General features: G+C 41.4%; 3 protein-coding genes across 10 annotated transcripts in view; 1 reads left to right on the forward strand and 2 right to left on the reverse strand.

Moving 5' to 3' along the window:
* The window catches only part of LOC136448945 (peptidyl-prolyl cis-trans isomerase-like), a 306,630-nt gene that overhangs the window by 272,191 nt on the left and 7,367 nt on the right, over nt 1-27,072 (reverse strand). The window lies entirely within an intron of this gene.
* Nucleotides 52-17,175, reverse strand: LOC136448942 (uncharacterized). 4 transcript variants are annotated; one of them, XM_066448694.1, is made up of 16 exons: nt 17,059-17,175; nt 14,752-15,602; nt 12,500-12,664; nt 11,919-12,127; nt 11,496-11,694; nt 11,042-11,206; nt 10,359-10,562; nt 8,116-9,960; nt 7,611-7,724; nt 7,136-7,357; nt 6,058-6,790; nt 5,370-5,469; nt 4,578-4,655; nt 3,765-3,911; nt 1,428-3,113; nt 52-980 (listed from the first exon to the last, which is right to left on the reverse strand). In XM_066448694.1, the coding sequence occupies exons 2-16, from the start codon at nt 15,590-15,592 to the stop codon at nt 885-887; spliced, it is 6,804 nt and encodes a 2,267-aa protein (XP_066304791.1). In that variant the 5' UTR covers nt 15,593-15,602; nt 17,059-17,175; the 3' UTR covers nt 52-884. The 4 variants fall into 4 exon arrangements, with proteins under 4 accessions (XP_066304791.1, XP_066304789.1, XP_066304788.1 ...); XM_066448692.1 differs by lacking the exon at nt 17,059-17,175 and adding an exon at nt 16,278-16,424 and having other exon boundaries at nt 7,136-7,354; XM_066448691.1 differs by lacking the exon at nt 17,059-17,175 and adding an exon at nt 16,278-16,423.
* Nucleotides 17,048-27,072, forward strand: part of LOC136448940 (titin homolog) — a 51,524-nt gene continuing 41,499 nt past the window's right edge. The window contains exons 1-2 of one of the 5 annotated variants that reach the window (XM_066448682.1): nt 17,048-17,187; nt 18,710-18,864. The gene's annotated coding sequence lies outside the window, so the exon portion shown is untranslated. Of the gene's footprint in view, nt 17,188-18,709; nt 18,865-23,815; nt 23,921-24,019; nt 24,161-27,072 lie in introns of those variants that run through there. The other 4 variants (XM_066448688.1, XM_066448683.1, XM_066448687.1 and 1 more) reach the window with 4 other exon arrangements.

The raw sequence follows: 27,072 nt of genomic DNA on the forward strand, positions 1-27,072 counted from the left end.
TTACCAATCATGTCTGCAGTACCATTAAAATCAAGTGAAGAAAGAGCCATATTTGTTTGAATACAAAATTGGTTTATCTGCACACACAAACTATAAATGGGGATGCTTAAAAGAGTGAACAAAGTTGACTATGAAGAACTGTCTTCAAAATGGCCACAAATTAGGCTTCATACTTCCACAGGGAACAACAAAATTGCAGGTATCCTTTTTGCATGTTTTGAATGTAAATCTCTTCAAACCCTATCCTGGTATCAAGCCTGGTACAGCTTTGGTCCACTCCCAAACTGTCATTCCCTATACCTGTGTGCAGATAAATACTCAACAAGACTGGATATCAGGCTATCCAAGCATAGACCTCCCCAAGAACACAGGTATATAACTACTCCAAAATGTCGCAACTGTATGCACACAAACATCCAGGATATAATTTATGCAACAAGATAAAGTCTTCTTGATAGACTCAAACTCTTCCTAAAAACTAATCTAAACTTTTACAAAGGAATATTGCAAAGGTTTATTTAAGCTGTTTAAAAATATTCCTGTAAACTGAACTCGTAAAAATTTCCCCAAACTTGCTGTACAGCAATAAACATGCATGTATTGAAACAAATCTTTGTCATGATCATGTCACTGAAACCTTTTAGTTCTAGTGACAACTCAAGGTCCATATTTATATTCATCTCTATTGTTTGAAGTATAAATCCAAGCAAAGGTTAACAAACCCCAAAATATCTTCACAGGAATGTTGATTTTAGCTAAAAAAAAGAAACACCTTCAAGATATTATCTTGCCATGACAAATAAATGTAAAAGAAATTGTCCTTCCAACAAGTATAAACTTTGCAGGTCTGTGACATTGTTCCTTCATCTCTGACCACAGTAGTCCTACTGTTGGGACTGAGGTGAATCCAGGTCTCGAAGGTGAGGGTTGTCTGTCACCTTCATACGGATAGACTTCCTTGCAGTGGACCTCCTCCTTCCCTGGATGGACACAAGATGGACTCAATCCCCTGTCACATTATGGTGTCATTACTGGTTATGACACAGCTACAGATAAACTTTGGGTAACTAATAAATAAACATTTCCATGGTACATAAATGTAAGTAGGAAAGTGATGAAATCAATGATACTATGCCAGCCTTGGGGATGACTATTTGACTCTCGCATCACACTACATATGAGGAAGCTGACCTCACATGGCAATAAACATCCATCTATACATGTATGAAGACTTGTACAATTAATGTAGAATCTTTAACACTGAAGGAGCCATTTGGCTACCAATTCTATTTTGGATACAGGGTTAGGCAACAGGCCGAGGTTATGAGTTGAGTTTTATTGACCATAATGGGATCCGCTGATAATTAGCTTGTAATGACCAGCACAGTACATCATATACATGTATGATACAGGTAGTATTTACCAACCTTTCCAGCAAACAGAGGTGCGTCCTTTCTCAGAACAGGAGCATCTGCAGCTGTTGCATCAGTGAACTTAGCTGAGGATTCAGGGAGCTGTGCTGCCATTGGTCGCTGCTCATCACCTGATACAAAGTGACAGCTGATTGGTTGATTTGCATATGGATGCATCTGTTTTTTCTGTGTCACCTGTGGTCTTGGGAAAGACTTTCTGGCTTTTTGAGACCTTTTAGGCTTTGTTGAAGACTCTAGAGGCTGACCTTTCTGTGCCAGATCCACTGTAGTCTTGATGTCAGAACCAAGGTCTTCTCTTGATGGACATCTTGAGGATTTGAGTCCGTCTACCCTACTCTGTTCTTGGAAGCGCTCTACTGTGGGATTTTCAGACACTAGAACACCTACAACATCCACCTGAGCCATCTCCTGACCAGAGCTAAAGGCCTTGTTGAGGCTGGGTAGAAGTCTAGACCCTGTTGCGTCCCCAGCCTGTAGGTTAGACCTCAGCACTGTGACCTGGTCCTGAAGTGGGGAGGATGACGGGTAACTGGCTATGACTGGGTCCTTGTCAGGGGATCTCAGAGTTGTGGAAGCCATTTGGCGACGTTGATTATTCACATTAGGGAGTAGTGAGGGATTGGTGGGTCTGACAGGGATGTTCTGAGCAGCATCAACAGCACTGACACTCCTCTGTCTGCTTTGACATAGCACTGCATCTCCTTCATCACACACTATAGTGAGACTGGGAGTGGAGAGGGACCTGAATGGCTGGAGACTGCCACACTGCGGTGCAGAATCTGTGACCTGTTCAGCAGCATTTGTGTCGGTAGGACTGCTGATCACAGCAAACTCCCCTCTGTAGGACAACCAGGGTTCTAGGGTACCACTTTCTTCATCAGATGTACGTTCACAAGGTTTATCCTTCCTGTCCCTCTGTTTCTTGCCTTGTGCTACAGGTTTGTCTGTTGAGATCAGATTTCTTTCCATAACAGATTCAGCAGACTCTGTAAGAGACTCTGTGCCAGTACCATCAACACCTGACTTTTCTTCATCCACTCTTTGTGAAACATCTGGTTCAGCTTCATCTTCTTTGTTGGTATGTATGGCCTCTGCTATCCTCATGAAAGTAGTGTTCCTTTCAGAAGACTCCTGGCTTGATGTAGTCGAGGATATTTCTTCACTCTCTGACATGGTGGCAGTACCCAGGGCAGTAGCTGGATCAGGGAATGCACCTCCATTGGCATACTGGGATACATCAGCAACTTCCACTGTAGCTGGGCTGTCCTGGACCTCCACTGAACCAGACCTGATCTGGCTTCCCTGTGGTTCTACTGATGACTTCTGCACAGATTCTTCCTGTTGGGTGGACCCTGGGATCTGTACTTCATGACATGATGCCACATCACCAGCAGCAAATGGTACACTCTTCTCATCTCCACTTGTAACACAAAATACATCATGCTGTTCATCCACACTTGGCTTAACTACAGATTGAGGCCCTCCTTCAGGAGAGCAGTCATCAGGCTCCCGATCTACTACTTGTGTGTGAGCTGGAGGTGATTCCTGCTCAGTGCCCTGACCATCAGCTGGAGGAGGTTTGTAGACGGGTTTGTAGGACACAGTTGGAAGGTATTGAAGGAGTAGCTGGGTGAAGTGACTCTCCAGACGGCAGCCTGCCTGGCCAACTTCAGAATCCGGCTGATGTGAAACAGTGTGAAGAAAGGTAATCATATAATAATTCTATTAAGGAGAAAATGTTGACATTTCAAGCATTTGGCAAACATAACAAGAAATCCAGAGCTTTAATTCAAAGGAAAAAAGTTCAGCTTAATCTTTTGAATTATTAAGATAAAACCCAAAGTTCAGTTCAACATTAAGTTTATACTGATGATTTTATTGTTTGTATAGACTGGGTCGCTTCAAAAACAACTTGTCAGAATTGAATGGGACCACCTTAAAAAATTCAACAAATTAACAAGACCATAGCACATCAAGGACAAAAGATACAAGAAAACTTAAGTTCTGCTGTAGTACCCAGGTCACACACCAGTAGGCTCAACATCAACCTTTACCCTTGTATTCCCAACATCTACCCACATACCAAATATCATTAATATTCATGTAGAGGTTTTAAAGTTATTCTGACCACAAATATCTGGAAACACACACACAGACAGACCAAATACAATACCTCCATTTTTCATGGAGGTAATAAATAAAGTTGCCACTTGATATCAGTGCATGTGTAATATCCATGTACAGTGACAGCTTCTTATTGATTACATCTAGTATACCCCTATGCAAACATATAGAACAAGTCTGTCTAAACAAAGAAAATGTATCCCTCACTTTGTTATAAAGATGGCAGTTCCTGAAGACTTTCTTCATGTCTGCTAGGAACTGGTCAGGCATGATGATGTAATACAGCTCTCGCAGGCGCTTCTTGATACAGTCTAGGTCCATGGGGTCCTTCACTATGTCATAGTAGTCAGGCACCTGAATAAAGTGTGTAACAAGGATGCATCATGTTCATTCAAAAATTAATTGTATGGGCCCTTACATACAAAGTATATATGTAAATAATACTAACATACTAAATTTCACTTGTCTTGTCCCTTCACATACAATATCAGTCACATAAGTTCCCTTATTGTCTTATCCTTTATTTCCCTTGTTATTTGTAGCGGTCACTTGTTACTAACACAATGTGCAACTGCTAGTAATCCCTGTAATAGGGGCTCAGCAGTGCAAAAAGAAGAAGCCAACACTTATCTATACCATCAGAATATATCATCGCTTCGTCTGAGTGGTAGAAACCATCACTTTTGTCACCATCACCCTATTTCAGCAAGAAGGCCAGAACAAGGCTCCCATTTTCAGAGAAAGCAGCTTCAGCACCAAGGACATGTTCAATTACTTTCCTGGAAGAAGACATTGTTCTTGCAGTTCTAAGAACAAGTTTTATACCTTCTTCCCAACAAGGGACTGTACATTCAGCACCAAGGGCAAAACACATGACTCACTAGGATCTTTCCAGTTATCGTCCAAATACCAAGTACTGGAGGTACATAACTCCACTGGGGAGAACACACAACTGAAAATTTATGTCACTCTCCAAAATAGTCTGTTTATATGTGTAAAAACCTTTAGAGTATCACTGACCTCCTTGACTTTAACTGGCAGTTGGAACAGTTTGCCGTCTGGGTGGTCAAACACGGCTCGTACCATGGCCTCACATTCCTGGACAGAAAAAGTAATGTTGAGAACAAGGATTATAATCTACAACTGACTGGGGAAATGTGTGTGCCACATGAATAAAACCAAGACCCATAAATTTGAATCAAATGACCTATAGAATAGACCCCATAAAGAAATGTATAGCTTGCATCAAGCAAACAATTCTGTGTCTTCTTCAGATGACTATCATCTTATAGGGATTTGACAAATTCAGCAAGAGCCAGAAATAGGAAAAGCTGAGTGTGAAGAACATGCTGTAAATGCGGAAAGGTTCACAGTGGTTTTATGTGCAGTTTTCGCGGTGAACTAGTTACCGCAAACTTAAAACCACCGCGCTGTTCCATTGCGCTACTATTGTTTCAAACGCGAACTCAAAACCACCGTGAACACTCCATTTTCTCCCAATCGCGAAATTAAATCCCCACTAACATTTCTGCATTTATAAAGTACCAAAGCACTGCCAAATAAAATGAAAGACCGGACAGGGAGAGACAATGTTTTGCTCCCCGATAGTTTAAGATAAAACAGCAGTAAAACAGCAGCAATGTATTCAGAAGGGCAACTCTCAAGATACTGAACAATTTTAAGTTCATGGTAGGTAATTCTACACCCTCTGGATGTCAGTACTGTGCAATAATATGCCTACCGCTTCTGACCTTAATTCAAAAGTAGTACATTAAGAAGAATATTGTTAATGTTAATTCCTGGAGCTCTCACCTCAAAATAGTCTGGAGCCCGTCTCTGTTTCAGAGAAGCTGGGGTTTGAGGTGTCCTGTCCCATGGCTTCATGTTAGGGCTGGGATCTGACTGTCTTCTCCTGCATCAAAAAGGCAGAGATACAAAACTACAGTTCCTTGGTGGTAAATAAAACACACAAAACAATACTGCAAACTACAATTGTCAAGTAGGGATGTCCCTATACTAGTATAGCTCAACTGGTAGCAGCTTCACAGTTGAGCTCCTGGTTTTAATTAGTTTCTAACTGGGAGACCCCAGTTCAATCCTGGGTCAGGACAACTCGGTCGGGGCTGCAACCGACTTTTGGAAGAGACATAAAACGAGGGTCCCGTGTTTATGGAGGTGCCCTGAGCACGTTCAAGGGAAACGGCTAGCAACCTGTCCCTGTGAAGCAGGAAAAGTCAGGAAATAGAAGAAAACTTGCTCCTCTATATGTGCCACTACTAGGAACTACAACAGTCTGAACGAACAGTTGTCAAGTTCTTAGCCAATTATAGGTACAATAAATATTTTGTGTCAATAACATTTCTTTCCCTTTTCAATCCATACTTCTGACCTTCCAAAATTGTTCAGTTTTTTCAATCCATGCAAATTTTTCATAATATGACCAAAAGGTGAAAAGATTTCTGTCTGCAGCTTAAAAACCTGCCCAAACAACTACACCAACCGTCTTTTACTAGACGAGGGTCTGTCTGGAGTGCTCTTGGGAGTTCTGCTTGGAGTGCCCTTCTTGTCCACATCCTCGTCAAACTCCACATCAATGGGCCAAGACACCAGTGCATCCACCAGGTTGGTTACTGCTGTAACAGCATATCTGGCATCCTCCTTGGACACACAGGAGCCTCCTGAGCTTCTGATTACTGCCAGGGTGTCTTCTGATCCTGAGGGCTGGTGTGTCTTTGAGAAGGACCATCTCACCTTCAGAGGAGTTTTTGACCTGTCAGAACCCCTGTTACTCTTCCCTTTCTTCAGAGATGACGGTTTGCTCACTTCAGGTGTGATAAGGGTAGGTTTATTCCATTCCTCAGACAGAGAGGGTGTCTTCTTTCTCCTACCGTTTTCTGGGGTACCGTAGGCAAGGTTTTGCCATGCCTCTCTACATTCCAAAGGTAGGAAGGGAGTCTTCTCTCTCCCAATAGTCTTGCTGGTTGCATTTCCCTTTGCAGGTGATGGTTTGTTCTTCTCTGGTGTACAGTGGGCGAGGTTCTGCCAGGCTTCTCGGCACTGATCTGACAATGCATCTGCTCCTTTCCCCTGTTTGGGAGCAACAGAGTTGTCCTGGTCTGCTTTCCTCTTCTTTGGGGTGCGTCCTTTCTGTCCAGCGTTGCCATTTGATCTTGGCGGGTCATCTGCTTTGTTGTCAGACACACCTGTCCTTCCCTTTTTTGTCTTGGCAGCACCTTTAACATCAAAACATATAACAACTTATCTACTCACATCGCATTAGCAAACACTTGCACATTTTAAGAAAGTGTCAAGATATTGACAAAAATGCACAAGCACATGGTATCTTCTGTAGACACATACATGTACATGTATGATGGCAATGATGTGATAACTCTGACCTCTCTGCAACATTTCATATCATATTAGTTTTCATTCTTAGTTTTTCATTATCTTATATATCAGTAAGTAGTTGCTATGTTGTAATTTTGTAGATGATGATATAAGGACTCCAGGAAGAATAGTATGTGCATTTTGCATTACTATATGGAGATTACAAATAAACAAACAAACAGACCAACCTTGCATGTTTGCCCTGACCAACAGTCTCTCATGCATCCGACTGTAAAACCCTCCACCCTTCTCACTGGACGGCTTTGGGAGGTCCATCTTGGACATTTTGGAGCCTGAGGTATCTAAGAGAACAGTCTTCCGTTTCCCCTTGCCCTTCTGTTGGGCGGGAGACTTTCTGGGGGACCAGAGGTGTGCCAGCATCTCAGGAGTCTGTGTGCCCCTTTCTACTGCTGAAAAATGAAGAACAGGAAAAAAAGACTTCAGAAAATTTAGAAAACATGTACAAAGTTTATATCAAAGATTTCCAATACAACATAAATTTTCTTTAATATAGAGTGGTCACTATGTCAAATATGCAGAAAAAGAACATCCTGACAATAGAACATACATAAATGGATGATTACATGACTGAAAGAATGACACAACCTTCCATTGGACAGTGAAAAATGATTTTTTTTCTCAAACATATATCTGAATCCGTACCTTTCTTTACTTGCCGTGGGTGTCTGGCTACCCTAATGATATGTTGCACTGCATTACTCCACGGTCCACAGCCTCCGGCATTACTGGCCCTCACTCGGAAGACATATACAACTCCTGATGGAAAAGGACATACAAAATATACTATAGCAAAATATTATTCATTGCTAAACAGAGGAAACTAGCTGTATAACTAAAAATCTAACAAAACAGCAGATATGTCTTACCAATCTCATCATCATGTATATAGAATTAAACTACTGTGATTTCATTTACGCAATATATGGAATGTCTACATGTAAATGAGTCTGTAACATGCTATCAACTGCACACTAAAAATCTTTGAAGTTTTCAGTTAAACACTGTTGGAAATAATGAACAAAGAAAATTTCAAAAGTTTGAAACTTTGGAGTCACCTGAGAAACTAAGAGATTCTTTTGTTTTGAGATCTTCCTTTACAAGAATCTATATTAAGTTTCTTCAAAAGGGCTGCATTGAAAGTACATACCAGATGTCTCGAGGAGTAAGGAGTGCTGGAAGGCTGGCCCGATGTAGATTGTGCGAAAAGAACGGTTGGGAACTGATGGGGTCTGTTTGTTGGTCTTCGTCTGTTCAGACCCGGTATCTTCACTGTTAGGTCCAGTGGTTGAGTTTGGAGGAACTGTAACAGCAGGTGTGCCTGACTTCATCTGCTGTGCCTTATCAGCTGGGGTCTTCTCTCCACTTTGATTTGTACCATCGGAAACAGTAGGCGTTGCCTGCTCTTTAAGTCTAGTGTCTTCATCACGGCTTGATACAGTAGCTGTTAGGAAGGTAACACCAGGAAGCTTTGTTCCATCTCTGCCAAATGTCTGGTATTGTTGCTCAACCCCACTCTTGTCTCTGCATGGAACAGTACCACTCTGGAGGCCAGTATTGGCAACTGGTGAACTTGCATGTCTGCCAGATGTGATCTGTTGTTGTTCACCCAGCTCAGCACAACTGTTATCCTTGCCTGCTGTTTTCATAGTGTTGGGATCACTGGACTCTACTCTGTAGTTACTGTATCCATTGCCCTCTCCTGTGAACACAATCCTGACAGAATCTACCGGCTCTTGGACAATCCTTGTAGGACACACTTGCCACTCTTCATTGGACTGAGTTGTCTCTATTAAGACCACATCATCACAGCCGCTCATTGATGTATTACTCCGTGTCTTCCCATCATAGCTAACATCACTTGGCTCAACACCGTTTGTTTTGTGAGAAGTCTCTTCTACCTTTCTGGTTTCCTCTGCAACTTCCTTTGTTTCCTCAAGGCTGCCATTCCTTCTGGAACTGTCTTCTGAGCCAACAAGGTGGTCTTCATACGGAGGTGACCCTGCCGCTGGTGCATTTTTTGTAGTATGATCCGAGGAAACATCAGCCTGCACAGGACTGTCTGAAGACCTAGATGAAGCCTCATCAGAACTCAGATGGAGCTTGAAGTGAGGTAATGGTGCAGGTTTTGCAGTCTGATCCAAGGATATCTGCACAGGACTGTCTGAAGACTTAGATGAAGCCTCATCAGAACTCAGATGTAGCTTGAAGTGAGCTAATGCTGCAGGTTTTGCAGTCTGATCCAAGGATATCTGCACAGGACTGCCTGAAGACCTAGATGAAGCCTCATCAGAACTCAGATGCAGCTTGAAGTGAGCAGGACAGATACTGATAGCGGACAAGTCACTGCAGGTGCATGGTAAGGAACCTTTCCTGTCTGGCATTTCCACATCTGCAACGGCATCTTTGTCTCCACCCTTCTCTAGTACTACAGTCACTTCACACTCCTCAGCATCCCTGGTTCCACATGTGCCCTCAGTAACTGTTCCTTCATCTATTTTCTCTGGTATCTCTGATTCTTTAGCATCACAACTTTGCTGTTGCTTCTTTAACTGCACATCCAGGGAGCTGCCGTCCATCAGAGTTGTTTTTTCGTTATCTGGTTGCCTGATGTCCAAAGTTTCAACAGGTCCTGGCTTCTCAGCAAGACAAGCTTCAATAGTTTCTGCTATGACACTAGTGAGAGTTGTCTCAAAGGTAGACTGCTTGACCATATTACCTTGGCGAACAGGTGTGGCTACCGTATCTGGGGTGTTAACACTTGCCCGTGGTGTACAGTGTGGCTGGCTACCCTTTTCCAGTTGGGTGTCCAGTTCCTCTGCTGTCTTACTTCCTTTGCCACTGCTTGGTTCATTCTGGCCACCCATGCTTTCTGTATATCTTGACTGTATTGTTACATCATCTTGTGTTGTCTTGTTTGGATCCTCATCTGTTTGCTGGTCGGGAGTGCTCACCCCTGCTTGATTGGATGTTGACGCTGTGGCAGATTTGGGCCCTACACAAAGTTCATAAAGGATCATAGACATTATTTTGCATACACATTCACTGACTAATGTTTTTGTCCAGTGAGCAAATCAGTATACTCCAAAGTATTTAAAGGATATCAACATCTATCGAAAATTTCATTACCATATCAAAGCAACATGTATCGGCAATATTATTTCTACTTGTTAAAGACCAGAAAGGATTGTGGGCAAGTAGAGTTTCCATGGAAATGTTCATACATTGTACTATCATTTTTAGGTCAACCATGCAACCTTATTCCTTCTGTTTTCTACTATTTCTGTGTATTTTTTCTTTCTTCCGCAATCTCTCTTATGATTTTTTCACCATTCTTTACACAACTACATGTGCACATCATTCCAGGTCTTTGCCTTATTTAAGACAACTCACCTTGATTACTTATCCTGGACACCATGATGGGTAAGATGGCACACTGTAGCTCAAACTCACACCTGCCTGCACCTGCGGTGCCCCCTGATATCCACCTCCACCTCAGCAGCACCTGTGCCCCCTGTGTGTGCATCAGCAGCTGGGGTGCAGCTGGGGGAGGCTGGTGGCTGCAGCTTCCAAGGCTGTCCGCCATCAGCAACAGTTCTGTCAACATATCAACCCAATACTGTTAATGCCTTTAAGTTTGGGGGGAATTTAATTTCGCCATAGAGGGAAAATGGAGTGTTCGCGGTTAAAACAATGTGGTAGGTGGGCAGAAGAAGCTTTTTTGTGGTGATGATTATGTTCGTGGTGAAGAGGTCACCTCGAAAACCATGAACTTTAAACCACCGCAAAAATTTTAACTATTACAGTATCTCACTAAAGAGGGGACATATCCAACTGAAGAGGGGACATTCACAAGGATAAAGGTCCACAAGAATAAAGACAAACCAACTATTTCGTTTTCTTTTTAGAAATTAGATAAACTATTGCTGTAAAATGCACTCCTTACTAGTATGAACCAAAGAATCTGTACAAAACATTTCACACAGATTGTATGTGCAATATCAACATCTGTTACAAACAAGAACAGTGTCCCTCACCACATTGTCATCAAAGTGAAACGTAAAGGGAGAACTTACCATTTACAGGTCCCTGGTCCAGGGTAAAGGGAGGGAGGACGGGGAGGGTGATCTCAGTGGGGACCAGTATGTCTGCTGCTGCTGCTTTCTCCATCTCATCCTGAACTTTCTCCATCAGTTCACAGAACTTCTGATTACAAGGTCCCAACAGCATGGTGTGGGAAACTGAAAAGAGTTATAACAATTCATGTATTTTTTGTATTCATTTAATTCATCACAATTCAATTGTACTATAGAATTCCTTTGCAGTTGTTGCCATCCTCCAGTTTGCAGGACAGCCTGGTCACAAAGAAATCAAATAGCAAATATAAGATGCTTTCCAAACATTTCCACATAATGCATAAAGCCATAAACCTGTAACCAATAGAATCTACACATTTTGCGCCAAAAGGCTGCTGCAACAGTTAACTCTTGCAATGTTTAAAAACAAATGTTGAATGTTCCTCATACTTACCCAGTTGCTGTGCTAACGTGTTAGCTTGCTGAGACGCCATCACAGCACTCTGTAGCCGGCTGAGTTCCTGCTGCTGACGAAGAAACTCTGTGCCAGCCTGAATCATCAGGGACTCCTCACGTTTCTTCAGCTTTGCCACCACTTCTGACAGGATGTTCCTCAGACACATCCTCACACTGCCTCTCATGCCTCGGATGTTCTGATGAAGACAAATTCACAATTTCATAGGTGAAACATTTGTTCGTTTGTTCAGACCCTTGTATTGTTGTAATGTCTTGTGGCACATAGGACAGCACCCTCACACACTGTGTAAATACTGTAATTTTATCCAATTTCTTGAGTAACTGTCACTTTGCACAACAGTATCATTTGTATGATGACAAAGTCGCAATAGGTGCCAGTAATGGACCAAGCAGACCCTACCGTTTCTAACCGTTCCTGTGTGTTGCTGATCAGCTGTCTGGCAACATTGGCTCGCTCTTCCCACACCTTCAGCTGCTTGTAGCTTCTCCACATCTCATCATGAATCCCTCCATAGGACAGGACCGCTTCCTTGTTAGCAGCACCTTCCTCACAACACTTGGGGCACAGCAGCTTCTTCTGCGTTTTACTGTACCAGATCAGTGGTAACCCTAACGAGACGAAAATCCATACTATATCATTCAGTTCATCCTTCATTTAAGTCCAGTTTTCTTTGCTCATGATCATTCTGTAGTATCCAAATCACTATTCTTACACGAGAATTAAAGAGATCTTGCTGGCTTCAGTACAAGATACGCAAAGTACAAAGTACGTATCTATGAATATGTACCTAGAAATATCTGGTTTGATTCAGTTCAGCAAACTAGCTAATCAACGGGCAAAAATTAAGAAAAAAAAAGATTGGTGAAAACATGACATTCTGCAAAGTCATCTCAAGGAAGATATGGGCTATAATCTTCTAGGTCATCTTCAATGAGGTACTGAACATACCAACATATTACAATGTAATTCAGACTGCCTACCTAGATGTTTCTGACAGGTCTGTACGATGTTGTGGCCGTGAGCTGGTTCTGCCATCAGTTGCTCTAGCCTGTATATAGTGGTTCTGTTTTGTACCCCATTGCCCTCCAGACACTTGGTACAGAGGCCTGTCCTGCTGGCTATATCTACCCATTGCACTAACATGCCTGTAAATGAGAAAATACAAAACATTTTAGTGCTTGTATGTTATTATCTTCGCCGAGTACTATAGTACTCGGGGTAGATTATGTTTTCGGTTGAGCCAGCTGTTTGGTGGGTCTGTATGTATGTCAAGAGCATAACTCAAGAAACCTTTGATGAATCTTTATAATTTTTGGTAGGTGTGTAGTGGTTGTGCAAAGGAAGGTCAAGTTCAAAAATGGTTTACCTTGCGTTTTTGAACAGTACTGCAGCAGACTTTTAATTTTTGTGCGTTTGTATGTAGGCGAAAAAAGTGACGGAAACGTTGATGGATCTTCATGATTTTTTGCAGGTGTGTAGATGTTGTGGAAACAGAGATCAAGTTCAAAAATGGTTCTCCTGGCATTTTCCGTCGGTACTGCAGCGGGCTTTGTGTGGATGTGTAATTCTTGTGGACAACATAACTCAAGAAGCTGTTGATGGATCTGTATGATAATGAGTGGATGGGTAGGGTTTACGGAAAGGAAGGTCAAGTTCGATAATGGGCCTTCTAGCGAGTACCTAAGGTACTGCAGTGGAGCTTCAAAATTTAGTAGCATATTTTCTGAAAGTGCTATGGTCATGATATTTGTATGGTAGATAGTTCACGCCACAAGAAGTAAGTTCTGTAAGTTTGGGCCCCCTAGCGGCTTGTTTAGAACTGCAGTGAGTGTTTTTGTTTTGACCTTCGGACATGAATAACTTTAGAAGGGGTCGACAGATCGTCGTGAAGTTTGGTATGTAGAGAGCTCAGATGGTGCTTTACACAATCGATGTATAATTATAGAAAACATGAGCTAATCTGCATAATTAGTAAGGATAGTTTGTAAATCCAAGTACATTTCACAATGGGCCGTGTGACAGTGTTTTGCCGCTAACAGGTCAACAGAGGGCCTTGCCTAGAAGTATAAATAAACGAACTGGGCACATAAATAAACAGTTGGGACAGTCTCACTACACTCCAAGCAGATGTGTGGGTCCGGTTGGTTTTTAACGTGTTCAGTTTAGCCATTTGTGTCCAACACATGGTTGGAGACATAAAGGAAAGGGGACAAAATAGAAAGCCTGACAAAAGCACCTAAAAACATGTCAAAAACCAGCACTCCTCTGCTAAGAGGGTACACTGCACCAAAACTGCACCACTGCTAGGAATTACCTAGCACCGTATGAACAAGTCACATGTATGTCTTGCAAAATGTGTATGATATGGAGTAAAGATTTATTTTATTCATATATGCTGACTGTACCATCTAATCATAACTTTCAATATTTTTGATGACCAGTTGTAACATATATCAGAACACTATACACATATACTAGTCCTGTACCACCAAATGATTTTTATCCCTATCTAGACTGGCCTCATTCTCCCCAAATCGTAACTTTCAAACGGTATGGTGTATGATCAAATTTGATGGGGGTGATAAGCATGTAAATATTAATCACTCTCCTTAATAAGCCTTGATTATTTGGCGAAGATAATGTGTTCGTGGAACTCTAGTTGTATCATAAGTTATGTAAGCTTTCTTAGCAATGAAAAACTGAGTGACAATCTTAATTTCTAATATTCCTACATATGCAAAGTTTCATTTAGTCTATCAGAGGTGAAATAGATGAATCAGACCCACAAAAGATGTTTAATTTTACTTTCCAAGCAGAGGTTAGGCTTCAGCTTGTTTTGGACATCTTTCTATGCGTTTTAATCAGGCTTTCTACTAAAGTATTTTGTGAGGTTTTCTTTTCTTTTTGTCCGCCAGCTAAACCTCTGATAATTTGATGGCTCCACTTTGGTGGGAGGAGCAGTGCCACCTTTCTTGAATAAATTTGCCACACCCTGGGGTAAGTACCGGCAGAAGTTTGGATGGAAGACAAAAAGAAAACCTGACATAATAGTAAGCCTGATGAAAGCACTTGAAAAGACGGCCAAAACAAGTCGAAGCCTCCCCTCTACTTGGAAAGTAGGAGTTGACACAAAGACTAGTCTAGTCTAGAGTAGACACATAGACTAGACTACTCCCTCAATATGTCACTTCACATTTCAACAGGTCATCCTCTAGCTTTATTGGAAACTTACCTGGATGCCTGCTACATACATGGGTGAGCTGTGCGGCCCCGGAGGTAGGTGCGCTCACGTGTGGTACACCTGTAGGATAAGGAATGCTGATTCTTGGCTCTGCTACAAAGGCTGGTTTAGGATGGATGGTACGGTGCATCCTTGTTCCTGGTTGTATCGTGTTTGTGACCACAGGCATGTGCAGTATGGTGGGTGGTACTGCGGGTCGAGCGTGCATTGTTGGACGGAATGTGGCCACTGGCACTGGGTGGACCATGGTGGGGATGGCATGCCTTGGCTGCAGAGTAGGGTACGACGCAAGCCTTCCTTCTGTCACACAGGGAACTGTGAATCTATGGGGATTTGCATTTCCTGGTCGTGCGGCGGTCAGAACTGCAAGTGATGGACGCACAATTGGGAAGACATTTGCACAGGGTTGCACATTACAGCCTGCTTGTGCTGTTTTGAGTGGCACCGACACATCTGGCTTCGACGCTTTGGAAACTGGAACTATACACCTGGTTGAAACAGAGTCAGTCGCCGCTTGAACAAGTGGAGGAACTGAAACTGGCACTTGCTGACTGGTACTGGTAGAGAAAGGCACGGTTGTGGTTGAACTTGAACTTGAAGAAATGTGGCATCTTCGTGAGGCTACTACACATGAGGAAGACACAGAAGTCAGTGCCACACCCTTGCTTCTGGAATCATCTTGTCTTTCTTCCCGATGCTCCGACTTGAAGCAATCTTGACAGTAGGATCTTTGACACTGTGCACAGTACTGCACACATTGCTGAACTCGGCAGAGGGCACAGTGGGACTTTTCTGGAATACAGGGCTGAAGTCCCGATGGCTTGTCACTCATTCCTCTACACCTTTGATGTCAGATGACAAATCAGAAAAAGAAGAAAAACATTTGTCACTACCTTACACTCTATGAATTATCAAAGCAGATGTTGGCATGAAAATATTAGGAGGCCTTGCTAAAATGTAGCCTCGATGCCAGACTGTTTCCAGGGCCTACACAGGCCAGCTCCTTTGCTACATGACCCCAAGAAAAGTTTACTCACACAGGCACCCCTGAGCTGAACCCTGAGAAACAGTTGGAACAGGGTCTAACTGAGGGGTCCCTGTGGTAAACTTTTCTTGGGGTCATGATGGCCATTTTATAATAGAGCTGTGTAGGCCCTGGAAGCAGTCTCTGGCATCTAGAGTAGAGTAGAGTAGAGTAGAGTAGAGTAGAGTAGAGTAGAGTCTTCAGTCAGGTAGATCTAGGCTAGCTAAAACGTTACGGTCTCCCAGTCTCCATCCCAGCATTGCTTTGGACATTACACTAACTCTGACATTATCACAAAAATTACACAGACCCATTACGAACTGTTTATGTTATACATAAGGGCAGTGCTTCGTGACATTGCCATCAGTAAGTTGAGCACTAAAGATGACACAAACTCAAGCAGGCACTTTTGGAACTGTCAAAAAAGAAAGCACTCTGGAACACATATGGAAAAGCTCAATACATAAGCGGAATCTTGAAAGTCACACCTCACCGTTTCATCGGTAGTTTGGGCGATAAAACATCAGCACTTTTGCTCAACTTACGGCACTTTAGAACTTTCCGTTCACAAATCCAACGACTTGTTCCCCACGTTCTGATCGCATTCTAAGATATAACCGCATCGAATCAAAAAGTACAAGTAAAACCCATATCGAACTAACAAATGATTCACACATTTCATAACCAGGTACTTTCTAAAAATGTTGTTATTAATTTGTTTATTTTAGTCTTACAAATAGGGGATTTTTTCTGTAGAAATACAGTTTTGGACTTGTCTTTAATTGCGTTTGCCTGTTTAGAAACCCCGCTGTGTTTTGGTTGGAATGAAAACCCGAATCTTCAAGCAGATGTAGGAGCACAAAAAAAAAAAGGAGCTTGCTTTTACACACGTGTCTTTGCGGCATTTTGTACGTCTTCCTTGAACTACAGCTCTAATGTTGCCTATCTCTTAGTGATCATAATGGTAGGTACTACTGTACCAGTGAAACAGCAGGACTACTGAGTTGGACGCCGGTCAACCCAAAGCGTACAGTCACGGCGCCTTGCAGATGTCCTCCATATTGCATACTTTTGTCCCGTAACCGAAACCATTACCATTATCAGACCACGAGTTAACGGGGGAAAATTTGTAACTGAAAATATTTTTGTCGAATGACATCTATTCTATATGATGCCTATAACCATTGGTAAACTCACTTTATCCATTTTTATCATACAACACCGCTCTGAAAGCCAAACTGAAAGAAGAAGAAGAAGAAACTGAATGGTATCACCCAAACAAAGTCAATGACCTGCCGACCGATCATGCCTGAAGTGAAGAAGTTGGAAGATGCATGCAGCCTCCTTGGAAGCTGTTGAAGTTTGTCTTGTCGTTGAGGTCTGCACATCACTGAACCATGTAGGTAAGTCGTACCAGATGTCTGAGAGAAAGATAAGTAATAGATGTGTTACTTTTCCTGTTTTAGGAATCCGATTACGCTCGCAGTTTTCCAGATTTCGTTCAAAGCCAAGAGTTGGGAGGGGGGTGGAATACGTCACAGATGGTCCAAGATTTTTTTTGTGGGGGAATTTTTTCATTGGCCATACAAGAACTTTTAAAAGAATCAGTACGATTTTCCAAGTAGGCAACAGCATCTGAAAGGAAGGAAGCCTATAGATCAACAGCAAAAGTCAAATTCACTCTTGAATGAAAAATGCAAAGGAGAACCACTCAGTGTTGATGATATTCAGCTTGAATTATCTGTAATTTATATGACCAACTTGTAAACCACCCTTTGGCATAACCAAGGTCCTTGGCATAACACACCTGACCAGCTAATGTGCAAAAGCCTTTATTTCAATCACTTCAAAATCTTACCCATATGAATACTAACAGATTGTTTCATCCATGAAGTCAAGATTTTGTTTTTCACCAGATTTAGGTGCCACAAACGTTAATCAATTTACAGTACAGTAACAGTAATAGTAAGTGTAGCCGTGGCAACAAAGGAAGGTGCATATATTGTTCTCGAAACTTTGTAATACCTTCCTCTATAAAGTTTCGAAAATTGTAAATGTACCTTCCTTTGTTGCGACAGCTACAGCAAGTAAAGAGTCTGTGAAACTGAAACAAATTTCAGCAAATGTGATTGCATTACATCAAAAGTCCATGTAATATTATGGTCATTTCTATGACGAGAATTAGGTGAAAACTGTTGCAACTGTTTAAAGACAACCACGTGAATGAACCCCACCACCATTCTCACCCTGGAAAATAATCAATGTTTACAATCTCGCTGGGAATTCAGTCATGTTTACCTTTACAAGACTGTTCCAGATTAGAATTCCAATCAGTTAGGACTGTTTCAACACCAGTCTATCCTCCACACACACAAGATAAATAGGATGGGATGGCTTTCCTTTCAATGGATTGCAAGGATTGCCACAACAAGAATTGGACTCTTTCTACATACTGTAACAAATGTAAGATACTGTATACAAGTTATAACTCAGCATTGCAGTACTTAGTAAGTACAGTTTCTGTAAAAGTTTTTAAAATGAAATGTTGTTCTCTCTCATCGTCTCCCTACTCTCGCAGCCATAAGTTTGCTAAATAGCACTTGTGAAGAGTTGTTTTCACGGTGAACAATAGTATGTAAAACATTGACTTGTAGATCTGCAAATAAAGAATAGGATTAGAAGGCTGAACACTAACTAAGCATTGTCATTCATTCTTTTCTTTATTGTGGTGTAAAGGAATTTCTTTGCTGTCAAAGAAAAATCATTTTCTTACGTGAGCAAAGGTGTACTCAAATGATTGTTCTCTATTATGACTGAATTTCCATTTTGTAAATGAACCCTGTTAGGGGTATACAGAGAATGTGTTTATTTGCTGTGATTATTTTCCATTCATGCTTAACAAATAAACTATATGGTGCTGGACAGATGCTGGGAGCTTGTGCAAATGTTTGTGGAGCAACCACAGAAAGGATGCCGATATAACAGAGCAACATAACAGGGAGTACTGAAGTCTGCAATCAACAACAACGCTTCTAGTACCATAGCAGGAGGTATACTACAGAAGACTTTGCCGCCAAAGAGTAAGTTTTCTTCATTATTACACCTTTGTGGTTTATGCTTTTATGTTTTGTCTTTTTTCCAATGTGGTCATAATGAAACTGGCTTTTTGTACAGTATTGCAGTTTATTCATTCACTGAACTACATTGTTGTAGCCTGTGTGCCATCCTATTTAGTTATCCTATTCAGTTTAGTTTTAGTTTTAGTTCCATTTTTTTGAGAGAGAGTGTGTATGTGAGCCCCAGTATAAAACTACATGTACATATGATGGCACGCAGGCTACTAAACTAGATGATGGGTCATATATTTTTGCCACCCTTTCGGAAAATTGACCTTTTATGTCAATGCCATGGTTGGCTATCAAGAAATTGCACTGTGAATTACTTGGTATTGCAATGTATTGTTTAAGCCCTGCTGGAGCTTGGCATTCCAATGACTAAACACAAAACAATTAGAGGACCAGAAACAATAGCATGATTATCACAGTTAGTTTCAAGCTGTCAACGGATCTTTAACCCCAGATGCCCACAGTCAAAGTTAGGTGAGACCTGGTACTTCTCTTCTTGTGTGTCCTTGAACTCTGCAGAGTTTGAGACTGCAAACCATTTTTTAACCATTGAGTGATTGACAAACTGACCAGTGATCAATCATGACTGCACAACTCAAGATTATGATCAGTTCACATACAACTCAGCATGCTTGAGGTTCAACTGCCTTTCTTCTCAGCATGGTGCATGTGTACTTCAAACTGAAACAAAACAAACATCATGCTTTCCAGTGATGAAAAAAAAGGAATTGGATTCGATGCAGATTTGTTAACAACAAGAGGTATCTTTTTAAATGAGTTCAACTTGTTTATAAGTATAATTTGTGTAATGAAAGTTTGAAATGCTATTATGGGTAAGTTCCCAGGGAAACTGATTGTCACAAGTGGAAGTCTAAATATTTCAGATATCATTGCAAAGAAAGTGTTATTCAATGTTCTCATGATTTGTCTTGTCTTTTCTGCAAACTCAGGTGTACAAACATTCTGTTTGGTGACACTAGATCTGTGAACTGTGACCTTGCATAAAGTAGCCAATCACAGCAGGTGTATGAAAATAGAGACTGGTAATCTGCTTTTTGCAAACAGAAACTTTTCATCCAAGAATAGGATATTGGAGCTCTCTTTTTACACAACCAGTAAAGTCTCACCTGCTGACGTTTCAGCGTCACATTTGGGATTGTGTTCTCCTCGCAAAAGTTCCACCTACTTTGGCTACTTATAGCGGCGAGAAGCAGCACTCCAGTCAGAAGCTCTGAGGAAGGTGTCTGACGTCAGTAGGTGAGACTTTACTGGTTGTGTAAAAAGAAAACTCCAATATCCTAAAAACCTTTCATTTTGTTGTGAATGTTCTGTGTTATTATTTCCTATCAGAATTTTTCTTCACACCTGTTTTTGTTTCATTTGGAAAGATGGAGGAGGTATAGCATTGGTAACTCTAGCATCAAATCTTATTAGTGGTAACCATAGTCCCTGTAGCTTTGAAGTCTTATTGGGTCCTTGTCTCACAGTGATCAGGTAACGGAGTGGTTCTGCATGCAACTTCACTGCTTTTGGTCCCCTCAGATTGGCTACATGTATCTACTGTACTAATTTCTGTCAAAACAAAGAACCATTTTCCAATGGATTCCTGTCATTATTCTGTCACTTTATTCATTTTCAGCATAAACTTCCCTGTGTTACTACCCTGGTTGCCAGTAATAATTCTTTCTTCACAGGTTTTCACGTTAAGCCATCCAATCAAATCCAGCTACGCTGTTGAAAAAAGTCATTGCTGGCCACAAGGGTACGATAACAGGGAAGTTTATGCTGAAAATGAATAAAAGTGACAGAACCTTGACAGAAATCAAGAAGAAATTAATCCATTGTTTCATATCTAACAGGAATCATACCTGAATTCAACCAGTAGAAATTGCAACTTTGACAAGTTAATAAACCCATGTGTTCTTGTAATGACATATGGATTGGAATTTCCAAGCTAACACAATTTGGTACAATGTATGTCGAACAGCTGATGTCGAACAAAAAGATCTGTAGCTACCAATACATACATACAATAACATACATAGATTACCAATGTAAGTTACTCTTATTAAGTTGTAACCCCAAATTTCCTCCCACATAATCACCCTGCCTAGCCTGAGATCAAGACTTGTTCAGCTTCTGACTGTTCCCATCAATTACGTCCCAGGGACTGATGGACCACGTCAGGCTATGCACTACTGGCAGAGTAATTTCCTCCTTCCAAAAAAAAAAATCATGTTCTCACCCTTGATCTTGTGTTGAAAGGGAGCCAACCGTATGGGAAATGAAAAATGTGCCTACTGCCCTTCATATTTATTAGATTTAACCCAAATAACTTTGGGAGTATAAAGTGACTGGATGCACCTGGAGGGGTTGTTTGGAGGTCACTGGGTAGAGAGGTTCAGGCTGAGTCTGTAGCCTGGTATCCGAACCTATCATGAGGGTCTGCATGGGGGGTCCTGACAATGCTTGACGCTAAATTCAGAAGAGCTCCCTACCTACTACGCTAAAATCAAGGAAGGCGATTATGTAAAATTTGGTCACCTCGCTACGAATTATGTGGCTAAGATGGCTTTCCCTACAAATTACGGGAAATAGAAATAGGCTGCCTACGCCTTACAGAAAAGAGCTTGCAGGGTCTCTATTATGGTCTCATGCCTGAATTACTCCGTGTGTAGATGCCAAAAGAGTGCGGGCTAAAAGAATAATTGGGCCCCAAAGTCAGGTGTTTAAGTTGATGATTATTTGCCTTTGATCGATCCCACCTGATAAAAGAAGCATTTGAGATGAAAGCTTGTTCATCTCTGACAGGATAAGGCAGGAAAGTTTCGGCATCCAAGCGATTGTCGGATGTACACACTATTTTGACCTGAGTACTGCGGTGGGGCTCTCTCGGCACCAGAAATCCTCTTGTGGCTGGCAGGTAACGGCAGTTTTAAATGGCATTACAGATCGCTCCCTAGGTTTTATTTTGGTGACAATGTTTTCATTATCTAAAGATCGTGTGTGCTTGCAATAGAAAGTAAAACATCTCCGGAAACTCTGTGTTTTTATTGGAATTACGGCCATGAAAGGTTCGTGTTTTAACGTTATTTCCTACGGGATGGCCTAACTGGCGTGTGAGACCTTATAGCTGCTGAGTCTCCTTTGTCATCGGGCTTTGTCATCTATTTTAGGCTGGCCTTAGACTTGCTACTCTACTCAGTCTACTGTAGTCAGAACTGTCTCCAGCTTCAAAGTATATTTTCCCTCCTACTCATTGTTTGGAAGCCCATCATTGTACTGCATCTGTCATGCTTACGAAATACGTTTTCATCAACGTCATGTCATGAAGTTAAGATTTTTCTTCAAATTTCAGGTTGCAGGTTGATATTTCGAGATCTGCTGTGATGTGCAATTGTTTCATACAGCCCTTTGTTTTCTTGAAATCATAAATGTTTATTTCATATATTTGTCATATGTTTGTTGGTTAGTTAGTGAGTGAATGTAGGTTATTGCAAGGAGGTTTTTTGTTATTGTAAGTCACATTTTGTGAGTTGTCTGTTTTTGTTTCATTATTTGTTACTCTAAGAATGAAGTGATGGAATTTTTGGGCTGCAGATCTGGATTTAGATCTGATCTTGAAGTTGAAGCTATTCTATGGATTATCAATGCTAGTCAATGTATGGAAGTTATGCACATTTGTGGGAATGCATAACTCAACAGGCATAGAGTGCAAGGATGGCTGTCCTAAGATAATTACTTGTTTCTCTACAGATACATTTTGGTAAAGCATACTTGTGTCCAATCCATGTCATACAAGTTGATGTGTAGATTGAGACATGTAACTAAAAGCCAAAAGGCAGCGCTGAGTCACTGTGTGGGTGACAGCAAAGAAGGATCCTGTAGGCTTGTCCTTCCACAGTTCAGTCTACTTGGCTCCCATCCAGTATAAACCATGTTACAACTGTCTGATCATCCAATGATGTGATTTGCAACAGGAAGCCTGTAGTTGGAGGGGAAGTGTTTTTCCTGCCAGACTTGTGTTCTTGTTTCGGTTTTATGCAATTTGAAAAAATGACCTAGAGGATGAGACTTGTTTTTGGAGCTAAGTTGTTCAGTGTGTGTGGTTCTGAGTGTGTGTGAATCATGGATTCTCTGACAAAAATCTGATAAAATGTTCCCAAATGATAGCCACAGTTTGGACATGCATTTGTTACATGGCTGTCTCCAGCTTTAATTTTTTTCCCGTCATACTCATTGTTGGGGAGCCCATGTTGTTAATTTTCTTTCTCATATCTGTCATCTTAAGCTTAGGAAAATATTTTCATCAATTTTATGTCAAGGACTTCTTGGACGGATACGGGATTGGCTAAATTTTTCCCCCTCCCTACAAGCAAATCCATCCTAAGATGGAAGGACTGGTCCCGGAGACAGCCCAGTTCTGTTATTACTAAAATCAAACCTCCTTGCTAAAATGTTGCTCAGTTGGATTTTCTGTAGCACTACATGTATACCACCACCATGGCACCACTAGTACATGTATGTTTACACTCTATCAGAAACAAGTTTGAATGGAACATACCAGAGGCTTAGATATACTTGTATTATTGTACCAATGAAATGATAGTGAATGAATGATTATACATGTACTCATCAGGAAACCAACTTCCTTACCAATGCACCACTTGAAAACTCTTTTTTTTTTCTTCTTCTAGAAATCATCATCAACCAGAAAAGTTATCATATTAAGTTGGAGCATGGTCAAGTCATTGCATAAAAATATTCTACTGTTTTCCCAGTGAACAAGATCTTTGTGAAGTCCCTATGAAGAAAAAAAGTGGTACAGTCTGGATACTGGTCATGAGTAAGGGCTGGGGTCAGTTGCCTTGGGAACCTGATCCTAAGGGACAGGGACATAGTTCACATTTCAGAATGGTGGGGGCAGGCAGAGGCAGTGTGGGTGGGGAGGAGGACAACATGGGGGAACACTGCAGGCACAGAGCCCATCACAACACTTCCTCCTAGCCTGGTAGGTTGCTTCTGTTTGATCTAATCTCTCCTCTGGCATGGAGCCTGTGTTTTGCATTTTGCCTTGACTATTTGGGGCACGTCCAAGCCAACAAGCCATGCTTCTGAAAGGCCCACTGTACATCAAACATGCTCCAGCTTTGGCATCAACAGATTCAGTGACTGTGCCTACAGACCACACCTTTGAAAGTGCATCTCAGGTAAAAGGATCGGTTGGTAACATTTCCTGTTCTCTGTGCAGGTAGGTTTGATCTTTGGTGCATGAAATACACAATTTCTACCGCTGTCTGAAGGCTTTATTTGAGCACAATGTGGGGGGAAACTCCTTATAAGGGCTGTACTGTTTGAAGTCACCCCAGGACACTCTATTTGGGTTGCTACCTCCTACTGATCAAGGAGACAAAACTCAAAGCAGGGATTCACCCCCTCTTCATGCTGATTAGTCTTTATGGACTTTTTTCAGATAATCAATTTTGTTGACATTGTTAATTGGCACCATAAAAGATTGGAGGACAGACTAGTCTAGAGAAGATGAGAAATTATTACATTCAGATGATGAGAAGACAATTTGTAACATTTCCTTTAGACTAATCTAAGTCAAAGTTAGTGTGTAAAGAAGAGGGTTACAAAAATGTGATAATTTTAGAATTGAGGCACTTTGTTCAATATGAACACTTCCTTTGTGTCTGGTTGACAGAAGACTGGAAAGAAAAGACCAGATCAAATCCATTAGCTGGGGTGTATTATGTACAATGATTGATCCTCTGTTATGTTGGCCTAGAGGAGGAATAATCTCTAGCCTTTGCTTTGTTTTTCTCAGCTTCATTTTATTGAAAGAACTTGTATCAAAATTTGAATGGTAAGGAGTCAGTGAGTTTGACCATGCCTGTAAAAGTGCCGTTGTAGAGCCTGGATTTCTTCAACATTGAAAACGCTTTTGAAGTTTGAAGCATATAAATCATGAGGTCACACACAGCAGGTTGCCACATAACTGGAAAAGTTGTGATGCATTTTGTCCTTTCTTGGAGGTCGGCAGGGTTTTTCCTGTCATGGTTAGCTACTATCTACGGCACGGATTGAAAACAGCCTGTGGTAATTTCAGAGCCAGGATGATCTCTGGCTGACTAATTTCATAGTACTTTCCTGACGACATTTTTGTGGCAGGGCTAAAAAGCTTACTTCCAGTCTGCTGGTAGACTTTTTAACCTTCTGACATTGGTGTGTGGAGACCAGGGCTGGATGTGATTACCAGGTACCTCAGCATGAACAACTGTCCAAACAAGATCATGGTTAAACTTGGTCTTCTCCCGGGGTGTTCTGGGGTGTTCTAGGTAGTGCCGGCAACCTATAAAACATCTTCATCTCGAGCGATCAGTTCTACATGCTGCTGGTTGATCCTACCACCTCCTTGATCCTACAAAGAAAGTTAGAAGTATGGCAAGTTCTTTGGTGCACTCAAATATAGATCCTAAGGTCAAACCTCAGACTGAGGACGAAGCGTAACGCTCTTTTGTTAGCTAGGAGTAGTAGCTTTGCTACAGCTAGCGTTTTCAGCAAAGCATGCCGGGTCACCCCTACTCTTCTCGATAAAAGTTTTGGGTTCCTTTTTTGCAGAGGTTTGACACCATGCTGCTTTGATATGAGGGAAATGATGGTACCAAGGTCTTTACTGGGTGTTTTCTGGGTGTGTCCAGGATGTGGTTTCATGTGGTTTCATTTTGTCAGAAGTCATCAGGTTTACACAGGTAATACTAATAGCATATATTTCCCTGAATTTGAAGGTTCCCAGCATATACACACTGGGCATAGCCATGAACTGCAGGAGTCCCTTCCACTGTACACAGCTCAGCAGGGTTTGGCCCTAATTGCTTGTCTGGCAGTCCCTCCAAGGCTCAAGCCTTCCCTCCAAGGAGAACTAAAATGTCTCCCTAGCTAAGTAGACTAAGAATAGAAAGAGAGATATAAAGTTGCCTGGTTGGGCAGGACAGTTTTAAGGTCACAGATGACCCAGGTTTGACTTGATTTCTCTTGGTGTAAACTCCTGGTCAAAACCTATAGCGTCTTCAATCAAATAAGGATAAACCATGGAGGTCTGAACAAGTTTTGTGACCTGTTTCTCAGATCCCATGCTATAGCACCAGACACCCACACCATAGGGTACCTTGGGCCTTCAGTAATTATCCAGCCCTGTGTAAATAAATAGAGAGGGTGGTCAGCAGGAGACCCTACACCACTGGTGGGAACGCCTTGGAAGGCAGACTTGTGAAGGAGGTAAAATGTATACATAAAATCATTCATACTAGTGCACACGGTGTACATTCTTCAGGTTTGTGTCACATTTGTATGGTTTTAGAGACAACTTTGATACACTAACTTACTTTGAACATTCTTCCTTTCTTTTTGAAGGGCTTACTTCAATAACTTGGCAAGTATTTGAGAAGTGGTGATACAGTAATTGGGCAATTTAAAGGGTTTGTGTCCAAGGTAAATGTGTATTCAACTATATTCAAGCTTGCCTTGGATCATGTTGGGAAGTATATTTGGTTTTAAGTCATTGTTTTGATCTCTGCCTGGTTCCATCAATGGGTATGTGTATGTCTGAAAAAAGTGTGTCTCAAGGATCCATCCCTCTGTCCTGGTATGGAAATTTGCTGGTTGCGATGGAAAAAATTTAATCCCGAATGTAAAAAATCAAAACTTCATGACAGAAAATTGATGAAAATCTCCATAGCTTTAAAACCAAAATTGACAACATGAGCTCCCAAACAATAAGTGTGACAGAAAAATTTAAAGCTGCAGACAGCCCTGTGTAGTGTTCAAATTTCAGCCTCTACAACCATGATATTAATCTCCAAGCATATATAGAAAGGCAAAATCATAATGTTTCTCATGCTCCCAAGTTCCGCATAGAAACAGGCCTTTCTACCCGTTGCTCCACAGTACCGAGAGCTTGAAAAACATTATGATGTTGCCTTTACACATCTGAAAGTTGTATGACCTTGTACAATCTAGCCTTGCTGTCACCCTTGTCACATTCCACCAAACATGCGGGTATGTAATATATTTCCTAATTGATCATTTCTAAAGAACTGCTGTGCTCATAATCTAGGACTGGGCTAGCGGTCCATTCCAGTAATGCAAAACATGTACCAA

Source organism: Branchiostoma lanceolatum, chromosome 14 (assembly GCF_035083965.1).
Source record: "Branchiostoma lanceolatum isolate klBraLanc5 chromosome 14, klBraLanc5.hap2, whole genome shotgun sequence".
Lineage (NCBI taxonomy): Eukaryota > Metazoa > Chordata > Leptocardii > Amphioxiformes > Branchiostomatidae > Branchiostoma > Branchiostoma lanceolatum.